The sequence below is a fragment of the Schistocerca cancellata genome, chromosome 3 (assembly GCF_023864275.1).
Source record: "Schistocerca cancellata isolate TAMUIC-IGC-003103 chromosome 3, iqSchCanc2.1, whole genome shotgun sequence".
NCBI classification, from domain to species: Eukaryota; Metazoa; Arthropoda; class Insecta; order Orthoptera; family Acrididae; genus Schistocerca; species Schistocerca cancellata.
The window spans coordinates 295,383,997-295,408,642 of NC_064628.1; the positions used below are offsets into that span (position 1 = coordinate 295,383,997).

The following is a 24,646-nucleotide window of genomic DNA, read 5'->3' on the forward strand; positions in this document are numbered from 1 at the left end:
GAATTCAATATGGTGTTGGCCCACCTTTATCCTCGATGACATCTTCCATTCTCGCAGGGATATGTTCAATCAAGGGCGGGAAGGTTTCTTGGGGAATGGCAGCCTATTCTTCGCGGAGTGCTGCACTGAGGAGAGGTATCGATGTCTAACTGTTATAGTACTTTCAGCGGATACTGATGCACTTTGGAATTTCTGTGTGATGGTCTGGATAGATCTCTGCCTATTACACATTAGGACCGTCTTCAACTGTCGGTGGTCTCTGTCAGTCAACAGACGAGGTCAGCCTGTACGCTTTTGTGCTTCACGTGTCCCTTCACGTTTCCACTTTACTATCACATCGGAAACAGTGGACCTAGGGATGTTTAGGAGTGTGGAGATCTCGCGTACAGACGTATGACCCAAGTGACACCCAATCACCTGACCACGTTCGAAGTCCACGAGTTCCGCGGAACGCTCCATTCTGCTCTCTCACGATGTCTATGACTACTGAGGTCGCTTATATGGAGTACTGGGCAGTAGGTGGCAGCACAATGCACCTAATATGAAAAACGTATGTTTTGGGGGCGTTCGGATACTTTTGATCACAGTGTAAATTTATTTCAGTATATTGTATTTTATTTAAAGGAATATTTTGTATGATGTCAGTGTAAACGAAAAACTTACTTTTCACTGATCGTCTCCCTTAATAAGGAATTCTCGAGTGTCAGAGACAATGTGTCATTCACAACAGTCCGAATTATTTGCATCTTAACAGTAACGAAGTGGTGAGAACATACCTGTTCACTCAGTGAACAGTTAGTGCTAATGCAGATCTGTCTTCTTTCGTGAAGTCATGTAGAATTGTAATTCACGAGAACAGTATTATTAGAGGCTGAAAAGAAATTTATCACATACTTGCTTAAATACTTACTCGGCTTGACCTTGCTGAGTATCGCAGTGGTTTTCCTGCTGCTGTTGCTGCTTTTTCTGTGACACCTGCTGTGGAGTCTGCTGGTGGAGCTGAGAGGCTTGGTGGTGGTGCTGTTGCAGAGGCAGTTGCTGATGGGGCGACGGAGGCGGTTTCTGCTGCTGCTGCTGCTGCTGCTGCTGTGGCGAAGACCGTTGGTGATCCTGTGGTGGTGATTTGTGATGCTGTTGATGTGCTTCTTGGGTATTTGGAGAAGACTGCTCGTGGTATTGAGAGGGCTGCTGTTGATATGGTGATGGTTGATGGTGGTAAGGGGATGGGAGCTGGTGATAAGGTGATGACTGCTGGTGATGTGATGACTGTTGGTGATAAGGCGATGGCTGCTGGTGATACTGTAGGCTCTGTTTCTGAAGTGGCGATGGCTGCTGACGGTTCTGTGGGGCCTGTGGGGGTGATGGGAGTTTGTGATCCTGAGTGTCCTGTTGGTTAAGTGGTGATGACTCTTGGCGCTGTTGTAGTGTTGATGGCTGCTGGTGATGTTGAGGAGCCTGTTGGCTAATTGGTGATGGCTGCTGGTGATGCTGAGGGGTCTGTTGCACTGGTGACAGTTGTTGGTGATGTTGAGGGGGCTGTTGGTGTATTTCTGATGGCTGTTGGTGATGTTGAGGGGGCTGTTGGTGTATTTCTGATGGCTGCTGGTGGTGTTGAGCAGCCTGATGATGAGGTGGCAGCTGTTGGTGATTAAGTGGGGACTGTGGATGTGGTGAAGCTGCTTGTTGGAGATATGGAGATTTCTGATGGGGTGAAGGTGGTTGGTGGTGGAATGGGGACTGCTGATGGGGTGAAGGCTGCTGGTGATGGTATGGGGACTGCTGATGTGGTGAAGGTTGCTGGTGATGGTATGGGGACTGCTGATGTGGTGAAGGCTGCTGTTGATGGTATGGGGACTGCTGATGTGGTGAAGGTTGCTGGTGGTGATATGGTGACTGCTGGTGTGGTGAAGGTTGCTGGTGGTGATATGGTGACTGCTGATGTGGTGAAGGCTGTTGGTGGTGATATGGGGACTGCTGGTATGGAGAAGGCTGTTGGTGGTGATACAAGGGCTGCTGATGAGGTGAAGACTGTTGGTGATGCTGAGTGTGCTGGTACTGCTTCTGGGGTGGTTGTTCTTGCTGATCTTTTTGTTGTTGCTCTTGTAAGTGGTTCTGCTGCAGTTGCTGTTCTTTCTGTTCCACTTGTTGTTGCCAATGCTTTCTGTCTTCCACTTCAACATCCATTGGCCGTCGTTTAGCGCCGTTCTTTTCCTTTGACCCGGAAATTCCTAAAAGACAAAATGATTCATTTTACTAATGATGATACATCATACCTGTAAATATAGAAAGTGGGTATCGAAAGTAAAAATCTCTCTATGATGTTTATCATTACTATTTTAGAGCTACTTTTAGTACTGTTCCACGTAACAGGACGCAGGACGAATAAGACAAATAATACACAATGAAATCATCATACAAAATGAAACAGAGGTACTTTTGAAATGCTTTATAGTACATATTAATTCCGCAGCGGACCGGCGCTTACTCGTGCAAGAGTTTCAGTTATTTCACAACACCCAATCGAAATTTCTGGAAGTGTAAAAAAACAGAACTCAGCGTACACGTCAAAAATACGTACTTTTATACTTTCTTTGCAGGCTATAAATAAGTCCCTGTGATATTCTACGTGGCGACGATGTTCTTACTTTGTCACTTTCAGTTCGGATTTTTCATAGCTTTTACGTAAATCTTAGACTAAGTTCGTAACTACTTATTAAGAAAAAGTTAATCTTTTCTGTGACTCATTCATTAATAGTATAAATGGTCGCACAATACGAAGCACTATTTCCAAAAAATCACATAGTTGAAATTAAACATTTTACTAACCGATTTTTGCCCTGCATACTACTCAGATCGGATAATGTAAGAGGGTCATTCAATAATTAGATAAATTGGTCTGGAGAAAAAAGAGTTTGTTTCTGCACAACAATACTTTTTCTACTTTTCAAAATAATCCCATTGAACATTTATGCACTTGTTCCAACGGGTTGCAAGCTTTTTTATTCCGGCTGCAAATAATTCTTTATCTTTATGTTAATGCACCAAACAAATGGAAATCACTAGGTGCTAAATCAGGACTGTAAAGGGGATGAGGCAGTATTTCCCAGCCCATTTTGTCGATGGTTTCACGGGTTAGTTGTACAATACGAGGATGTGCGTTGTCTTGCTGGAGAATCACACCTCTCCTCTGATATCCAAGACGTCTCTCTCTCATGGCTGGCTTCACCTTGTTTAAAAGCAAATCCGAGTAGTATTGGCTGTTCATTGTACGCTGGTCTTCGAGATAATCACAAAAATACGGATCTTCAGCATCCCAACACACCGTCAACATGACTTTTCCTGCTGATGCTTGGGTTTTTAATTTTTTCTTGACAGGTAAGTTGGTGTGCTTCCACACCATGCTTTGTCTTTTTGATTCTGGCTCAAAATAGTGAACCCAAGTTTCATCAAAAGTTAAAATTTTGCTGAGGAAGTGCTCACCTCTTTCATAACGCTCCTTTAGCTCTGTGCACACTCTCAACCTTGTTTCCTTGTGTAGTCGCGTCAACTCCTTTGGGATCCATCTTGCACATGTTTTGCAATACTTCAGCTTGTTACAGATAATGTTACGAACTGTACCAGTACTAATTGAACCTTATCAACTAGCATCTCCACAGTCACACGGCGGTCGGCACGAATAATGTCGTCAATACGACTTCCAAGTGAGGGACTTGAAACTGCAACTAGTCGGCCAGAGCGGTGTTCGTTAGTCTGTGAGTCGCGACCATTTTTGAACTGCTCTACCCACTTGTAAAAAAAAATTACACGATTCATAAAACCATCACCACAAACTTTAGACATTGTACACTATATATTCACTGGTTTCTCGCCTACAGCAAGTAAAAAACGAACAACAGAAGGTTGTTCAACTAATGTGGACGTTTCAAGCGGACTCGCCATCTTGAAATGTATTTTTGAGGTTATAAACAAAACAGTGTTGATACATCAGCTGAGCAGTGCTCGTCCCAGTGATGCCAACTTAAAGCCATGAAAGTATCAAACTTGCCCTGCTAACAGTCTTTTCCTAGGACAATTTGTCTCTTAATTATTGAAGGACCCTCGTACTTATCGAAAAATTTCCACATATATATATATATATATATATATATATATATATATATATAGCTTTAACATCTGTGTCGCTTTACTGCGTGTTGGTGCGGAATGCTTTACAAAAGTCTTCAACTTTTGCTTGAGCAAGCAGCAAAGAATATTTGTAATAATGACCAATGTTTGTTCGTGGGAGATTAAATTCAAGGATGGAAGTATGACAAGGGTACGAACAATCAGGAAAAAATGATTGGAAAGTTAAAACGGAGATTTCCACAACGCTATGAGTTTAGGAGCTTATGTCTTCGATGGTGAATGTTCTGAACAAATAATCAAAGAATTATACTTAAATCGAAGCAGCACAACTTATCAACTTAAATGAAATAACACTGAAAGAAACAGAGTGGAACTCCTAAGCACAGTGTTAGAGTCGCTACGTGCAGTGATATGTTTTCATTGATCGGACTGAAAGGCAAGTTAGACAGCCAAACGAGAAAAGAGTGTTGTGAGAGGTGCGCTGGACATGGACGAAGACGACGTCTGTGGTGAGCATCCACGTTTCCATGCTTCGGTCATGCATTCGTTTTCGGACGCCTCTTTTGGAAAGAATGAACGAAGTTCCTTTAAATCGTTGAGATTTGGACCAGGTGGAGCAGTAAATCGACGGTGACCTGTTCAAAAGCAACTTTCTGGCGTTCACCGGTACTGGTTTCGGGAAGCACGGAAAGAAGCCTGGTTGGCCGGAGACCTCACTCCTCCCGAAATGGAGTCAGTGCCTTAACAAGTGCGTGACTGGCGCTCAAGATCGTCAGTATGAGCCGAGAGGCCGTACGGCTGACGCTTTTAAGGGGGTGAATTCTTGTGCTGAACACTGCGTATGTTTTCAGCTAAGAAAACATGTTTACATAAGCAACTAAAAAAGTCTCAAGACTCATTATCTTGCCTTCCAAATTATCTTTTCCGTGGTTTTTCGTAATGTGCATTGTTTGAAATGACGGCTAAATGACTATACTGGGACCTTTTCACGTGAAGAAGAGCATAAAGCAAGAAAAATTGATGGACCCGTAGTTACTGATTGTACTTTACGAACGAGTATAAGTTCGGTGGCAGGAGGAACAAGACTTTTGGTCAGGTGAATACAGGATTATAAATACAAAATCAAATAGAGGTAATGCAGTAGGAGGTTTAATAATGAATAAAAAAATAGGAGTGCGGGTAAGCTACTACAAACAACATAGTGGGCGCATTATTGTGGCCAAGATAGACACGAAGCCCACGCCTACTACAGTAGTACAAGTTTATATGCCAACTAGCTCTGCAGATGACGAAGAAATTGATGAAATGTATGACGAGATAAAAGAAATTATTCAGATAGTGAAGGGAGACGAAAATTTAATAGTCATGGGTGACTGGAATTCGAGAGTAGGAAAAGGGAGAGAAGGAAACATAGTAGGTGAATATGGATTGGGGCTAAGAAATCAAAGAGGAAGCCGCCTGGTAGAATTTTGCACAGAGCATAACTTAATCATAGCTAACACTTGGTTCAAGAATCATAAAAGAAGGTTGTTTACATGGAAGAATCCTGGAGATACTAGAAGGTATCAGATACATTATATAATGGTAAGACAGATTTAGGGACCAGGTTTTAAATTGTAAGACATTTCCAGGGGCAGACCACAATCTATTGGTTATGAACTGTAGATTAAAACTTAAGAAACAGCAAAAAGGTGGGAATTTAAGGAGATGGGACCTGGATAAACTGACTAAACCAGAGGTTGTACAGAGTTTCAGGGAGAGCATAAGGGAACAATTGACAGGAATGGGGGAAAGAAATACAGTAGAAGAAGAATGGGTAGCTCTGAGGGTTGAAGTAGTGAAGGCAGCAGAGGATCAAGTAGGTAAAAAGACGAGGGCTACTAGAAATCCCTGGGTAACAGAAGAAATATTGAATTTAATTGATGAAAGGAGAAAATATAAAAATGCAGTAAATGAAGCAGGCAAAAAGGAATACAAACGTCTCAAAAATGAGATCGACAGGAAGTGCAAAATGGCTAAGCAGAGATGGCTAGAGGACAAATGTAAGGATGTAGGGGCTTATCTCACTAGGCGTAAGATAGGTACTGCCCACAGGAAAATTAAAGAGACCTTTGGAGAAAAGAGAACCACTTGTATGAATATCAAGAGCTCAGTTGGAAACCCAGTTCTAACCAAAGAAGGGAAAGCAGAAAGGTGGAAGGAGTATATAGAGGGTCTATACAAGGGCGATGTACTTGAGGCCCATATTATGGAAATGGAAGAGAATGTAGATGAAGATGAAATGGGAGATACAATACTGCGTGAAGAGTTTGACAGAGCACTGAAAGACCTGAGTCAAACAAGGCCCCGGGAGTAGACAACATTACATTAGAACTACTGACGGACTTGGGAGAGCCAGTCTTGACAAAACTCTACCATCTGGTGAGCAAGATGTATGAGACAGGCGAAATACCCTCAGACTTCAAGAAGAATATAATAATTCCAATCCCAAAGAAAGCAGGTGTTGACAGATGTGAAAATTAGCGAACTATCAGTTTAATAAGTCACAACTGCAAAATACTAACACGAATTCTTTACAGACGAATGGAAAAACTGGTAGAAGCCGACGTCGGGGAAGATCAGTTTGGATTCCGTAGAAATATTGGAACACGTGAGGCAATACTGATCTTACGACTTATCTTAGAAGAAAGATTAAGGAAAGGCAAACCTACGTTTCTAGCATTTGCAGACTTAGTGAAACCTTTTGACAATGTTGACTGGAATACTCTCTTTCAAATTCTGAAGGTAGCAGGGGTAAAATGCAGGGAGCGAAAGGCTATTTACAATTTGTACAGAAACCAGATGGCAGTCGTAAGAGTCGAGGGGCATGAAATGGAAGCAGTGGTTGGGAAGGGAGTGAGACAGGGTTGTAGCCTCTCCCCGATGTTATTCAATCTGTATATTGAGCAAGCAGTAAATGAAACAAAAGAAATATTCGGAGTAGGTATTAAAATCCACGGAGAAGAAATAAAAACTTCGAGGTTCGCTCATGACATTGTAATACTGTCAGGGACAGCAAAGGACTTGGAAGAGCAGTTGAACGGAATGGACAGTGTCTTGAAAGGAGGATATAACATGAACATCAACAAAAGCAAAACGAGGATAATGGAATGTAGTGGAATTAAGTCGGGTGATGCTGAGGAAATTAGATTAGGAAATGAGACACTTGAAGTAGTAGATGAGTTTGGTATTTGGGGAGCAAAATAACTGATGATGGTCGAAGTAGAGAAGATATAAAATGTAGACTGGCAATGGCAAGGAAAGGGTTTCTGAAGAAGAGAAATTTGTTAACATCGAGTATAGAATTAAGTGTCAGGAAGTCGTTTCTGAAAGTATTTGTATGGAGTGTAGCCTTGTGTGGAAGTGAAACATGGACGATAAATAGTTTGTACAGGAAGAGAACGGAAGCTTTCGAAATGTGGTGCTACAGAAGAATGCTGAAGATTAGATGGGTAGAACACATAACTAATGAGGAGGTATTGAATAGAATTGGAGAGTGAAGAGTTTGTGGCACAACTTGACAAGAAGAAGGGACCGGTTGGTAGGACATGTTCTGAGGCATCAAGGGATCAAAAATTTAGCATTGGAGGGCAGCGTGGAGGGTAAAAATCGTAGAGGGAGACCAAGAGATGAATACACTAAGCAGATTCGGAAGGATGTAGGTTGCAGTAGGTACTGGGAGATGATGAAACTTGCACAGGATAGGGTGGCATGGAGAGCTGCATCAAACTAGTCTCAGGACTGAAGACCACAACAACAACAGCAACAACAAGAGATAAATGAAAGTGAGCGAGGGAATGATGGCTGGAAACTAAGACTTCAGGTACTTAGCACTTGAATCACAGCATAGTATCATGGGCACAAATGAGTTTTGTGACATTGCAGTATCGTAAAAGCCGGCCATTATGATGATAAATATTTGCTGATCAACAATCAACAATGGCAACAATAAACAAGCCACTGAAATATTCGTCCTCTTAATAACAAACCAGTGGATCTCCTCAGGCTACACTTGAAACACAAAATGCTTCAGCGCGTAGTTGATCAAAGAGAGACAATTCAGAGAATATATTTCTAAACAAACATATAAAAACAGGTCTATAATCCATCGCTGGGAACGTGGAAGCATATAACAACTACTGAAGATATCTAAAATTTGTCTGTCCAACAACAAGAAAATGCGTACTTTTGTCACCAAACGTGTTTCGTTTTATTGATATAGTGGTGGTATTTTATGTCCGATTTTCGTTCACATCAAGGACTGTTGTCTGCCTGCACATTTTTTTGTATTTACTCACGGCTGTTCTTTACTTAGTCCCACATCGCTTTGCTGCATTATACATTTGTTGATGTGAAACGTGACAAAATATGGTACCACTACTGTTAGTACGCAAATTAAGAACGTAACAATTCGACTTTCTGAGAATTTCTTTAAATGTAAGAATACCGGAAAAAATCTCTTGTTTGAAAATTCATAAAAGATTACAAGTTTGGGCAAAGGAAGTCACTGCCATCTTATGTTCATTCCAGTTAGCTAAGAACCCCGCCATCTAACTACCCAAAACTTAATATTTAAATTTGTTGTATTAACTTTAATAATTCGTAAGTAACACTACCATGTACAATATTTGTGAAACAAAATTATGAGAATCAAATTTTCTTTTACAAACGCTTATTTTTTGTCAGGTTACCTTCCATTCGGAAAGTGGATGCACTCAGCGACTGTATGTGACTCATAAATTATAGAGTGCAGCAGTCAGTCATCCTTTTTAGATTTTATTATGCAAATCCAGATTTCGGCTAGTAGCTAAACATACAAGAAGTACATAGTCAGATGCTATAATAAAAAGTTACAGCTAATGGCATAACATATGGTTTATATATTACATACCGCTATTTTTTATTCTCAATGCATGTAAGTCCCTGTTGTTCGGACGTCTGTCACAGTTCTTCGAATACTACTGTATGTAGAAGGCAGGCTGTGTGGAGAACACATTGGTTGGTTGTACGGCGCCCTCTATATGAACTACGTATATGATATTTGAGGGAAGAAAGACACTTCAAATTTACATGGGAAATCTTAAAATAAAAACATAAGTAAAATTCTTATTTTGCTGTCCAACTTATTTCATATTTGCCGGTAAATATAGAAAATATATATAAGAAAACATCAGAAAATTTCCGGGTTCCACTCCTTATGAGTCAGTTGTTTTATTCTTTAAACATCTAAGTAACATCAGATGGGTAAAACCCTTTTTTTAAAAAATTATTTATAAGACAAGAAGGCACATGCTATATACAACAATTAGAGTAGATTTGATTTAAATGTTTCTATCTTTGACCCAGGGGGAACGAAGTAGCTCCTACTGTCTTGCCAATATGTAGCAGCCTTTAGCATAATATTGTACGGGTATGACGGTTATAAGTTTGAACCTACAGAACTTTCTCCATGGTATGTTAGCTCAGATGCATGTACATTGTTATTAACAGCAATTCAGTGTGTTGGTTTTATTGTATTTATAAAAAAAATCGGTTTGAAGTGACAAAGAGGCTAGTACCCTCTACATCTGTAACGGAATAGCCAAGCTACACCAACCATCCATCTGGCTGACATTTGGCGCCATCTATGGACTATTTAGCAAATAAGAGGAACAATATACATGTTATGATGTTTTAATAAAGAGAGAAAAATAATACGAAGATAAAAACATTTTAAACAGATCAACTGTAATAGTTGTTTATAGCATGTGCCTTCTTGTGTGTTATAAATAATTTAAAAAAAAGGTTTTACCCATTAGATGTTTAAAGAATAAGAAAACTGACTCACAAGGAGTGGAACATGGAAATTTTCATATATATATATATATATATATATATATATATATATATATAATTTACCGGCAAATATGAAATAAGTCAGACAGCAATGTATAGAATTTTAATTATGTTTTTAATTTATGAAATTCCCATGTAAATTTGAAGTGTTTTACTTCCCTTAAATATTATGTACGTAGTTCATATAGAGGGCGCCATACAACAAACCAACGTGTTCTCCACCTTCTGTATACAGTAGTACTGTGACTGACGCCCGAAGAACAGGGACTTACATGCATTGAAAATAGCGGTATATAATATACAAACCATATAATTTATGCCATTGGTTGTAACTTTTTATTATAGCATCTGACTCAGTACTTTTGTATTTTTAGCACTGAGAATGACTACTAGCCGAAAACTGGATTTGCATAATAAAATCTAAAAAGGACGACAGATTGCTGCACTCTATAATTTATAAGCTTATTTTTTGGTAATGTCTCTTTGTCACGCCCTCGAATACTCTAATACAATCTGAAGCACATACTGGTTCCCTTTCTCGTTTTTGTATACTAGTGATTGCAGTCCTGCATGTGCGTGGTGCCTCTTCCTGGTGTAAAGTTTACAACATTCAGTTAAAAAAAAACTTAAGTTTAAACATAGGACTGAAGCCCCCATTCAGTAACTTCCACACACAGCTGTAGCCAGGTCTTTTCCAGTCTTATATCGCAATGGCAGCACTACAAGAAGTTGGTCAATAACAGAAATTCAAATAATCACAGGAGGTCTCGCTACCATATTGTTAACTCTTAATGTTGCTAATAATTTACGATCCCAATTGATGTTAGCAACCTGCATTTTCTTATTCTTAGCAATTAGAATGTGAACTGATTCCCTGTCACTGATCGTTCATCTACCAGCGAGCTTGGAAGTCTTTACTGTGTGACGTCATCTTTTTTTTACTTTGTGGCAATGGAATTTTTGGTACAGTGTTAACGGTCGCCGATCCTGGAGGTTCCCCGAAATCACGGAACTCTAAGCATTTCTTGAACTTGAAGTTTGGTAACTTCGTAGGTGCACTGAAAAAAATCTGATCATAGCAATTTAAACGACCGAAATAGCAGTAAAATTAACGGTACTAAATGTGCAATGCATTCATGTTTTTAAATACATTGAAAGGAAAAAAAAATCGCAACGCCAAAAATAATGTGTAGAGTAATGAAATTTCCGCCTGAATGTTGAATGCAAGTATGCAAACGTGCATGCATTGTGCTGCACAGGTACCGATGTCAGTTTGTGGGATGGAGATCAATGCCTGTTGCACGTGGTCAGTCAGTACAGGGACGGTTAGTGGTGTTTGTGGAAGACGCTGAAGTTGTCGTCCGATGAAGTCCCACACGTGCTCGATTGGAAACAGTGCTGGTTATCGTGAAGGCCAAGGCAGCAAGTCAACGCTCTGTTGATGGTTGGTTGGTTGGTTGGTTGGTTGATAACAGCGGTATGTGCGCGAGCGTTGTCCTGTTGCGAAACACCCCCAGGAACGCTGCTCATGAATGGCAGCACAACAGGTCGAATCATGAGACAATTTTGCAGTCAGGGTGCGTGGGATGACAACGAGAGTGCTCCTGCTGCCATACGAAACCGCACCTTCAATCATTACTCCAGGCGTAGGTCCAGTGTGTATAGGCTACAGACTGACTGGTTGCAGGCTCTCACCTAGCTTCCTCCTAATCAACACACGGCCATCACTGGCACCGAGGCAGAACCAGTTTTCATCAGAGAACACAAGAGACCTCCACCCCGCCCTTCAGTAAGTTCTCGCTTGACAACACTGAAGTCGCAGATGGTGGTGGTTTGGGCTCAATGGAATGCACCTTACAGGTCGTCTGGCTCGTTGTCCTGAAGCAACCGATTTGTAACAGTTCGTTGTCTCACTGTGGTGCCAACTGCTGTTCAGACTGCTACTGGAGATGCAGCACGATGCTATCTCTAACGCGATCGTCCTCCCTTTCAGCAGTGCCACGTGGCCACCCACAGCCCGATCTCCTTGCAACTGTATATCTTCGTAATCACCATTGCCGGCAATCATGCACAGCGGCTACAGTCCTGGCATGTTTTTCCGCAATATCGCAGAAGCAACATCCATCTCTTGTAGTCCTATTACACGACCTTATTCAAACTCAGTGAAGTATTGATAATGGCTTCTTTGTCGCCTTAAAGACGTTCTTGACTAACATCAACACACCACGTCCATTCTCAAAGGTAACTAACGTTAAACCCCTCTCAGCGTGTATTGAAAGCAGACGTGATTTGGATCCTTGCAGTGGCGCTACTAGCGCCACTCTTATCCGACTGGCGCGAAATCTGAATAGACATCTTTCAGATGTAGAAACATGCCTACCAACTTTCGTTTATGTCGCACAACTCCTTGTTGTTGACATTTTTTTTCATCACATAAAAATATGTTACATATTCAGAAACAAATGACTTACAGTATTAGTAAACTTTATACACTCCTGGAACACCGTGAATTCATTGTCCCAGGAAGGGGAAACTTTATTGACACATTCCTGGGGTCAGATACATCACATGATCACACTGACAGAACCACAGGCACATAGACACAGGCAACAGAGCATGCACAATGTCGGCACTAGTACAGTGTATATCCACCTTTCGCAGCAATGCAGGCTGCTATTCTCCCATGGAGACGATCGTAGAGATGCTGGATGTAGTCCTGTGGAACGGCTTGCCATGCCATTTCCACCTGGCGCCTCAGTTGGACCAGCGTTCGTGCTGGACGTGCAGACCGCGTGACACGACGCTTCTTCCAGTCCCAAACATGCTCAATGGGGGACAGATCCGGAGATCTTGCTGGCCAGGGTAGTTGACTTACACCTTCTAGAGCACGTTGGGTGGCACGGGATACATGCGGACGTGCATTGTCCTGTTGGAACAGCAAGTTCCCTTGCCGGTCTAGGAATGGTAGAACGATGGGTTCGATGACGGTTTGGATGTACCGTGCACTATTCAGTGTCCCCTCGACGATCACCAGTGGTGTACGGCCAGTGTAGGAGATCGCTCCCCACACCATGATGCCGGGTGTTGGCCCTGTGTGCCTCGGTCGTATGCAGTCCTGATTGTGGCGCTCACCTGCACGGCGCCAAACACGCATACGACCATCATTGGCACCAAGGCAGAAGCGACTCTCATCGCTGAAGACGACACGTCTCCATTCGTCCTTCCATTCACGCCTGTCGCGACACCACTGGAGGCGGGCTGCACGATGTTGGGGCGTGAGCGGAAGACGGCCTAACGGTGTGCGGGACCGTAGCCCAGCTTCATGGAGACGGTTGCGAATGGTCCTCGCCGATACCCCAGGAGCAACAGTGTCCCTAATTTGCTGGGAAGTGGCGGTGCGGTCCCCTACGGTACTGCGTAGGATCCTACGGTCTTGGCGTGCATCCGTGCGTCGCTGCGGTCCGGTCCCAGGTCGACGGGCACGTGCACCTTCCGCCGACCACTGGCGACAACATCGATGTACTGTGGAGACCTCACGCCCCACGTGTTGAGCAATTCGGCGGTACGTCCACCCGGCCTCCCGCATGCCCACTATACGCCCTCGCTCAAAGTCCGTCAGCTGCACATACGGTTCACGTCCACGCTGTCACGGCATGCTACCAGTGTTAAAGACTGCGATGGAGCTCCGTATGCCACGGCAAACTGGCTGACACTGACGGCGGCGGTGCACAAATGCTGCGCAGCTAGCGCCATTCGACGGCCAACACCGCGGTTCCTGGTGTGTCCGCTGTGCCGTGCGTGTGATCATTGCTTGTACAGCCCTCTCGCAGTGTCCGGAGCAAGTATGGTGGGTCTGACACACCGGTGTCAATGTGTTCTTTTTCCATTTCCAGGAGTATATTTATTTCGTTCTCGCCTCTCCCCATCTGAGTAATGTCTTCAAGTTTGGTCAAAATCTTGTTTTTTTTTTATCGCTTACGTACGTACCAGCTGCCTCTATTGTTCCACACACTCTTCATCTTTGCTTACTGTATTCATACCTTAGCCTCCCTCCACAATTTTTACTCCCCGCACTTCCCTCCAGTACCAAATTGGAGATTCCTTGATGTTTCAGAATGTGTCCTATCAACGGATCCCTTCTTTCAGTCAGGTTGTGCTACAAATTTCTTTTCTCCATAATTATCTTCAGTACCGCCTCATTAGTTACACGATATACCCGTTTAATCTTCAGCATTCTTCTACAGCGCCATGTTACAAAAACTGCTATTCCTTTGTTATCTGAATTTATTTATTTATTACACATTATTTATTTACACGTCTAGTTGCATAGCACCAGATTGACGATCAAATCTCCAAGGTCATGGAACGTGTCAGTACATGAAATTCAAACATAAAAGTAATAACAGATAAAATGTTTATGAAACCAAAAAAAGTCAAGCCGTAAGTTTAAGTAAATGCAATCAACAACATACGAATCAACTTAATTTTCCAAGCAACTCAACAGAATAGTGTCTCCCCTGGGGAAATTCTTCAAATGGCTCTGAGCACTATGGGACTTAACATCTATGGTCATCAGTCCCCTAGAACTTGGAACTACTTAAACCTAACTAACCTAAGGACAGCACACAACACCCAGTCATCACGAGGCAGAGAAAATCCCTGACCCCGCCGGGAATCGAACCCGGGAACCCGGGCATGGGAAGCGAGAACGCTACCGCACGACCACGAGCTGCGGACAGGGAAATTCTTCAGTTTCGATTTGAAAGCGCATCGATTACTGCTAAGAGTTTTGATTTCTTGTGGTAGCTTATTGAAAAAGAATGCAGCAGTATACTGCACACCTTTCTGTGCAAGAGTTAAGGAAGTGCGATCCAAATGCAGACTGGATTTCTGCCCAGTACCAACTGAGTGAAAGTTGCTAATCTTGGGAATAAGCTGATACTGTTAACAAGAAACGACAGTAAAGAATAGACATATACTGAGAGGCCAATATCCAGATGTAGAGGGGTCTACAAGACGTTCGCGAACTTAAACCTTTTACTGCCCGAACCGCCCGTTCCTGAGCCTAAGTATCTTTTTAGAATGGGACGAGTTACTCCAAAATGTAATACCATACGACGTAAGCGAATGAAAATAAGCAAAGTAAAATAATATTCGTGTCGAACGAATACTTACTTCAGATATCGTTCGAACAGTAAAAATGGCAGCATTAAGTCTTTCAACAAGATCCTGAACGTGGCCTTTCCACGACAGTGTACTATCTGTCTGAACACCTAGAAATTTCAACTGTTCAGTTTCACTAATCATATGCCAATTCTGTGAAATTAAAACGTCGCGTTTTGTTGAATGGTGTGTTAGAAACTGCAAAGACTGAGTCTTACTGTGATTTAGCGTTAGTTTATTTTCTACAAGCCATGAACTTATATTATGAATTGCACTATTTGAAACAGCCAATGTTGCACACAACTTCATTTACTACCAGGCTACTGTCAAACAAAAATATTTTAGAATTAGCTGTAATACTAGAGGGCATATAAATAAGGAACAGGAATGAGCCCCAACACTGATCCCTGGAGCACCCCCCCCCCCCCCCACCCATTTTACTGTACCCCACTCAGATCCCAAATCACAGCCATTCTGAACATTACGAATAATGACCTTTTGCTGTCTGTCGTTAAAGTAAGAGATAAATCAATTGTAAGCTACTACACGTATTCCATTATCGTCCAACTTCTGGAGCAATATTTTGTGATCAACACAATCAAACGCTTCAGTTAAATAAAAAAAAAAATATGCCTAGCGATCGAAACCTTTTGTTTAATCCATTCAGTATCTCTCAGAGAAAAGAAAATACAGCATTTTCAGTTGATAAACCACGTCTAAAACCGAACTTTATATTTGATAGCAAATTATGTGATATAAAATGATGAATTATCGTTCAAGTTTCACTTCCATCCACGGTTCCACTGCACACACCATCTTCAGAAAAGACGTCTTAACCCTTTAATCTGTAATCTATGTTCAGAAATTTATCACGTTCAGTAACGCTTTACTTGCCGCTGCGTTTCTACATTTCATATCCTCTCTTCTTCGATCATTATCAGTTATTTTGTTGTCCAAATAATGTTAGCTCAGATGCATGTACATTGTTATTAACAGCAATTCAGTGTGTTGGTTTCATTGTATTTATAAGAAAAATCGGTTTGAAGTGACAAAGAGGCTAGTACCCTCTACATCTGTAACTGAATAGCCCAGCTACACCAACCATCCATCTGGCTGACATTTGGCGCCATCTATGAACTATTTAGCAAATAAGCATCGCCTCATTTAATTCGACTACATTCAATTACCGGCGTTTTACTTTTGTTGATATTCACCTGACAATCTCGCTTCATGGCACTATCTACGCCGTTCCACTGCTCTAACACGTCCTTTGCCGTCTCTGACAGAATTACTGTCATCGACAAACCTTTAAAACTTGTGGATGTCGAGCTTGTTGCATGGCGAGGGACTTCAGCTGATGATGTATGTGAGATAAAGTACCACCACAGCTGTGTCTTGAGAATGTCTTTATTGTCTTACACGACTAATTTCGCGGCACATCACCGCCATCCTCAGGCCCCACCACTGCCAAAAGAGTATTTGTTTTCCTTGGCGCATATACTGTGGGATCCTCGTTACTAGCACAAGTGGGCTAGCTTTCATCAGGATTCTAAAGTCGACAACGTGTTGTCTCCAATGTAATGGGCATTGTCTCCAGTGCACGGGACAATCGAGACACCACGGTATGAAAGCTAGCCCTCGTGTGCTGGTAACAGCGATCCGACAGTATATGCGCCAAGGAAATCAAATACTCTTTTGGCAGTGATGGGGCCTGAGGATGGATAGAATAAAGACATTCTCAAGATACAGCTGTGGTGGTACTTTTTCTCGTACTCAAATTTTTTGTTTCCCCTCCCTGAACTTTAATTCCTACTCCCAATTTTTCCTACGTTTCCTTCAAAGCTTTCTCAATTTATTACAGAATGAATACCATCAAAATTTCAAAGAGTACTTTCCAGTCAACACTGAGAAAAGCTGTAAGTCCACGAAAGCTATAAATATATTTTCGCCTTTCTTTAACCTCTCTTGTAAGGTAGTATTTTACCTCTAGCTTTCCTACTTCTCTGGAGCCAAAACTGAACTTCTCCGAGATCAGCGTCTTCTGTTTTTCCAGTCTTCGGTAAATAATTCGTGCCAGTATTTTGCAAACATGATACATTAATCTGGTAGTTCGGTTATCACACACTTTCTTTGGATGGGAGTTGTTATATTCTTCTCTATGTCTGTGGGTATCTTGCCTTTCTCACGTACCTTTCGCCCAAGACGGAACTGTTTCATCATGGCTAGTTCTCCCACAGTCCTCAATAATTCTGAGGGAATACCTTCTGCTCCAGGGGCCAGTTTTCCACTTTGATCTTTCAGTGCTCTGTCTAATTCTCCTCCCAGTGTCATATCTCCCTCCCATCTTCATCTACTTCCTCTTCACTTTCAACAATATTGTCTTCGTTCCCTTTCAGACCAGTTAATTTACACTTCCCCACGTTGCACAAGAAAACCTTTTAGGTTTGTTTGACAGATAGCGTTTGTTTCCAATTCTTTCATGGATGTAATATCCCAGTAAATAAATGTTTTCGCACAATCAGACTGAAGAAGGTCCTGTTCATCGCTACGACTGCTGCTTTCCCTAGAAAGTTAAAGACCGCTGGGTGGTCCGGGTAGGATTGTTAAAAATGAACGATTGGGCTTGTACTACCACCCTTCTTCCCCCCCGCCCCCCCCCCCCCCCACCATGTGGACTGACATGGGAACGCATCCTGTTAAGTGGTACGAGGTGAACAAACTGTCTACATTGAGTACTGAACCCATTTATCAATCACTATGGATTTTCCGATTTTGGAGGCCTAGGTGCACCTGTTCCCCTTATCTGATTGAGCCTAAATTTCCCACAGATCATTTTTCACTTTTACATCGAATGGGACTGAAAGGCGCGGGGGGGGGGGGGGGGGGGAGCGTGATAGACCAAGAAAAATTACAAGAAACAGTGCCGTATGTGGATTGTCCCACGAAACTTTCTTTATGATGGAGTTCACAGTATTTATTTTGACGATATATCGATTAGCAAAGAAATTTCAAGAGAATGGATTGGTGTCCTACAAACAATTATCACCTTATTTTAACTAACAGAATATATGAAGCAAACATCTTTGACAAAATTAATTATATATATTCCTCAAACCGTTTCAATTATTTGTAAAATGAAGTTCAAATTTCGGTGATAATTGCTGCGGTTGTTAGTATATATCTTAACTGCTATGAAAAGCTCTTTGGATGGTGAAAAGGTTTTAAAATACCGCTACCAGTCACAAAATTCGTTGATAACTGAATTATTTATTTAGTGGCATCTTTCGAGGTGATACCTTAATAGGCTATATTGGCATTACAAAAACATTTAACACATGTTTATAGAGATATTAAAGCTTCTTTACAAGCATTCTGTGATCATCCTGTGCGGGGGGGGGGGGGGGGGGGGAGAGAGAGAGAGAGAGAGAGAGAGAGAGAGAGAGAGAGAGAGAGAGAGAGAGAGATAACCTAGTAAGAGGCGACGTCTCTGTCTTCTGGTCTTCTGTTCACTTGAAAATTTTATGAAACAATCCCTCACTTTGTTCTTATGGCGTGGCAGATTTCTTGCGATGTGTTGAGGCATCGCCGTTCCCGTAACTCTTTTGGACTTCTTCACCAGTGTTCACAGACTTCACATCGTTTGAAGTCATGGAAATAGCTATGCCTCAACACATCACAAGAAAACTGTCACACTACAAGAACAACGTGACTGACTGTTTTATAAAATTTTCATGTGAACAGAAGACCAGTACACAAAGTGACATCGCCTCTTACTAGGGTATATATATATATATATATATATATATATATATATATATATATATATATATATATATATATATATATATATACCCTAGGTTATATATACACATATATATACATATATCTCCAAAGGATGATCACAGCAGTCTTGTAAAGAAGCTTTAATGTGTATATAAACATGTGATGGTTTTTTTAATGGCAATATAGCCTGATGATGAGGTATAATGTCGAAACATGATGCTAAGTAAGTAATATAGTTACCAACAAATTTTGTTACAGGTAGCGGTATTTTAAAACCTTTTCATATTTCTGAAACAGTCACGGTCGATTAATAGTCAATATGGCTTCAAATTAAGCTCTTTGTCTCTCTTTCTTTTTCAGCGAGAATGTTGTGGATACGGAAACATTTCTATTACCGGCACTCCACATTATGTTGGGTTTAAGGGAATATTTATGAAAGCCTTAGCCAAAGATGGAGACTGTTCTAAATGTTTCTGGGAGAAGTTTCCTCCTTTATCAAGAACTAAACGGAATTGAGATGCGTTTGGTGGACCTGATACCCGAAAAAAATGTTGGATTCCATTAAAAAATGAGTAAGAGGGAGGACTGAATGTCATTCAAGAACGTTGTTAGTCTACTATGTTCTTAGGCAGAAAAGTGGGTCCATATCTAACTTTCGTGTAGCCCCAAGAGGTTAGGCTGTTTGATGATCCCCGAAAATCCACGTTTTAAATGGTTATCTGAATTTTTCCCCCTGAAAATTTGCGTGCTGCCTTTGAGGAACAAGATAAATGATTTCATCAGGACAAAGCGATGAAAAGACAGTTTCAGGGACGCCGTGACACTTACATCATGGGAAGACTTCTGTTGGGCACTTTACCGTCAAGTACCCCAGGAAATACAGTTTCACTGAATTTCTAATTTATAACGATATCACATTAAAATAAAAAATGATAAAACTTGAGGTCAGATATGGACTTAGTGCCCTAAAAGACGTGGGATTAAACCATCATCCAAAAAATGTTATCAAAGAAACATTAGTTTTACGTTTGGCTGTGGTGGTTGAATGAAAGGTTTATCAATAAAAAGATAACGCAAAAAGAACACGACTGCAGTTTCTTATACTACAGTGGAATGTTATTTTATGTTAAGCAAAAGAAAATTAATTTAGATGTTTTAAAAATATTCCTGAGATTAGTGTTGGAAGCTAAAGTCAAAGATTATCTTCCTAAAAGGTATTGCGATTAATAAAGGTAAGTTACTTAAAATGTTTGCAAATTATAGGGTGGCCTAAAAAAAGAGCTAATTAAGAAACAGAAGACTGTATGAATATGGGCAGATGACTATTTTTATCGATACGTTACAAGAGACTAAAAAAAAAAAGCAAGAGGAAATTTCAGCATCATAATCCGTCAGAGGCATTACCCTTCTGCCTGAAGGTAAGGGAAGTTTGGAAAAAACTTAACGATCAAAGTCAAAATACAGGCAAATACGTAAGAAACGAGGAAATCTTCGCTTTCTCGGAAGCAGAAGGATGCAAGGGAGTAAAAGCGTGACATGTACGAAAATCACGCAATTTCAAACCATTGTATCTTTCATTAAAATCGACTGCTTCGAACGGTGGCCTGCATTTCAGGAACGGATTACAAAACTGTTTTGAACCACAACCCTCTGTGGAAGTGAAATTTGGCCTGTTGAAAGAAATTGGAAATATTAAAATTCTAGAGTTGGCTACGATTTCATGGAGGCTACTGTTCTACCTAAAGAGATAACACAACATGCGATGAAAATGTTCTTGGGATGATGATACCGGAAGGACTCAGAAGTAAATAGAGTCCAAACTGAGCCATCCATGAGGAGTTAATATTGTAGTTGAGGAAGAAAGTTTGAGAATTTAGAAAAGCGTAAGTGAAAATAACAGTAACATTAATTAACACTTTCGTATTGCATCTTAAACTGACATATTACTCCTAGACTCAGGAGAGCACAAAATCATAACAAAGATGGGCGTGGACAAACAGAAGATAAAACAAGTGTCTAACAATTATCTACAAGTTCTTGTGAATTGCGGAAACCTGGAAAATAGTGGTCAGCCAGTGCGACTGACCCAGTCTGGCACTGTTGTATTTTTTAAGACATGTATCATAGCTCAATAAGATGAAGGCGCTGCTTGCAGCTTTCTCCACACATGCACAGTTCGCACATTTTCTGTAACACACTGGTCGCTTTTAAATGTCTCACTTCCATTGTAAAATTTACTCGGGGAATGTGTAGGCCTGTTTCACATTCGTCTGTAGTCCATATCGTATGCAGAATCGTTCTCAAGGTGGATGTTTCTCATTTACTCTGTCAGGTATGGAGGGTGGGTGAGTGTGGGTGTGGGGGAAGGGGTTGAAACTGGAAATATTACGCTTACGTTATCGGCTGTAGAAAGAAACATTCTTGTCAGGTAATGCTAAACACAACTGTCTCTAAAACGACAGCCCACGTGTGAAAGAAACAGTTTACACTACCTGCCTACACGCTGACCTGATCGTTTGCAGGGACTCATGAAAGACACAGGGATTGGGGATCTTTTACAGACAATTATGAAAGGCAAAACGTCTTCATGAAGACTACTGGAATATTAGTGTTTGGTCGAACTAATAGCCACAATCTACTTCAAAGAAGAACTGAGAAGTTTCGGTTCAAAACCGACAGACGCACAAAAGCTATGACCAAAGATCAAACGTCTCATAAAGCACTCTAAATAAATGCGTGCGACATAACGTAATAAGAAACGCCGAACCCCAATTTTTTTTAATGTTTGTGAAACGGTTTGCTGTACACATACTACAGAAAAAAAGTCATACAGAAAACTTCACGGTAAGTTGGATAATAGTAAGAAGGGCTACGCATCACGCCTGAATAGTTTCCACGCTCAGATCCTGGTGAAAGTAAATCAGAAAATTTTGGAAGTTCAGATCATGCGCACACTGAAGGAACATATCGGAAGTCTTCCATCTAGTTTCTCGTGTATCGTAATGTAAAACAAACAGAACGCAGAAATACTTAATCCATTCTTTTAAAAAATTATTTATCCATGTGGATACTGAATAAAAAAGCGAAAGTTACGACTTCGAACGGATGTCCAAATTACAGACCAATATTCCTTAAGTCCAATTGTTGCAGGATACTCCAATATATCCTAAACTACTACTACTACTTCCTAAATGCTGAAGTTCTCCCAAATACGAATTAAGTTGGTTGATTTAAGTGGGGGGGAGATCTACCAGATAACCAGTAAGGTCAGCAGAAAAACATCATTAGTAATAGCAATAATATGCCACAATATCATTACGCTGATACTATAAAAATAAGTGTAGCGAACGTCTGCCATTACATAGTATTGTATCGCGCGTGCCGCGTGCGCGTGTTTACTAACATTGCGTTGTCAAACATTTCGCGACAGACACTTTATATGTGTTTTGGTTTTGTTTAATCTTTGATTTATACTTTTTACGTTTCTGTTTCTTCTGTGCCTCGTTATCATTACATAGTAAGGGGGCAATTTGAATGTACTGTTCCTGAAGGATTAAAATTAAATTGTGATTTGTATTCTCAGAAGCTGTTATATATCTTCGCCGTTTCTTCAGTGACCGTATTCAGTAGAGTTTGTCACTGGTTGCACAAGTGAGTTTTTCTTGTAGTTCAGTTTCGCCGCGTTGAGACACCAGTATACACAGGATTTACATCGGCTTGTACTGGACATTAGCAAAGCAGTAAACAATTTGTGGTAACTTAATTTTGGGGTCTGTGTCAGCGATCACAATTTTAAATCTAGCACGGCATCGTATGAAGACTACGTTACCTCAAGTAATGAACACGAAGCATTGTTGATATTCCGTTTCTATCTAATAACATTACAAACTGGGTTTCGGTTACCAAGCACTACGCAGGCAACAACTATCTTAGTTTAAAACTAAAGCATGCATTAACAATCATGAAAATAATTTTTTACACTCTACCACTTCTGTAATACGTATAATATTTGTACTGCAGATAAAACAGTGGTAGCGTTTCGGAGTGAACAGACGTAATGAGTAAACATTAAAAGTACGGGAAAAATCCCCACAGTCTTGTCGCATCAGGAAACTACCTGTAAAATTATAGGTTTTCACATTATCGTCTTCTCGTATGGCAATAAAGTAAGTTTCACATTTAGAACGGCTTTGCAAGCCGAAACCTGTCCTGTTAATTCATTCAATTGCGCAAGAATGATCACGGCTGTTTTCATATTCATATATGAATTTGTTCTGTTAACGGGAGAAAGAAGAGACCATTAATGTGGCTCAGTTGCATGTCACGTAAGGTTTTTTTTTTTTCCTCTCGCAACACGGATATTTCAGGCCTTACCTTTAATCTGCCGAAGTTTATTTCATCAACCCCGCTTTACGAATAGCGGTGAAACGAAAGAAAAATGTACAGTAAGAAGAAAAAAATTCAGTAATAATAAAAGCATCAGTGCTACTGCTACTAATGATCCGATTACGATTATCGTAACGACGATGACGACGTGTGTCATATAATAATAAAAAAAATAATAAAAGAAAATAACATTAACTAGCTTTTATCGAAGCCAAACCCACACTATTAAAAAAACAAGTTTTTAAAAATGATAAATTCTGATCTCTGGCCGTTACAGCGGTACAACAATAATGAAGACTTCATCAATAGTTAACCGAAAATATGACCAATAAAGAGAAAGAAAAGAAAAAATATTGGTGGAAGAGAGAACAAAAGATGACGAAAAACAGTTTGAGGGGAAAAACGCCAAGACTAATATTGATTATGGGACCCAAAATCTGTTACACTATTGCTTGTGAACACTGCAAAAATTTACGAAGAGGAATGAAACAAAACTAACAATCAAAAGCTCGTCTAGTCGCACTGAAACAGGTTAACAGCACAATTTTCTTATAATTGAAATAAGGAATCTGTTTCTTTTATCGAAATGTCCAGTACAACATTTCCAAGTGGACAGTCGTCGTTGGTATGAATGCTTGAAATGCCGCAACTAAAAACCATTCGCTGCAATCCGTACATGCATCAGTATAGAAACCGAGCAAAAATTATTTCCATTGTGGTAGCTTTTAATCTACTAATATTAATCTACATTACTGAGTAAGTGGCTGTGTTCTGATGGCAAAAAAACAAGTCTGAACAACTGACAGTTCTAGAAAAAAACGCTTTAAATTAATATTCCTAGGCAAAGACAGCACGAGCTATAGATCAACAGCTTTATTTTCGTTATTAGAGCATAATTGCTCAATATATAAATACTCACACGGATGTCTATCTACGTTCATTAACGTAGGGGCGTAGTTGAAACTACAAACAATTAAATCCTCCAAAATAAACAGATGTTTACACCAATTATACGACGTAATTGTACAAAAAAATCAAAAACTAGCAAACGCGCGTGCCACAAATAAAGAACACACAACGTAGAAGAGTCATAAAATAAACAGTTTCGAAGAGAAAATACTAAATTTTGATATAAAATTATGACTACGGACGAAACTGTATTCGCACATAGAGAAAAAAATAAATATGTCCACAGACGTAGTGAGGGCTGTATGAAATTAAAACAAAACAGCTCGCAAAGAGTATAGAGATGCACAAATGTGCACGGAAAGTATCATAAGGCAGCACAAGATTTCAGTGAATCGCTAAACTGTGC

At 40.6% G+C, this 24,646-nt stretch overlaps 1 protein-coding gene across 3 annotated transcripts in view; it reads right to left on the reverse strand.

Moving 5' to 3' along the window:
• The window catches only part of LOC126174995 (uncharacterized), an 897,629-nt gene that overhangs the window by 327,415 nt on the left and 545,568 nt on the right, over positions 1 to 24,646 (reverse strand). For all 3 annotated transcript variants that reach the window (XM_049921478.1, XM_049921479.1, XM_049921481.1), the window contains one exon: positions 911 to 2,228. In XM_049921478.1, the coding sequence (XP_049777435.1) occupies positions 911 to 2,228 (1,318 nt within the window). The remainder of the gene's footprint in view (positions 1 to 910; positions 2,229 to 24,646) is intronic.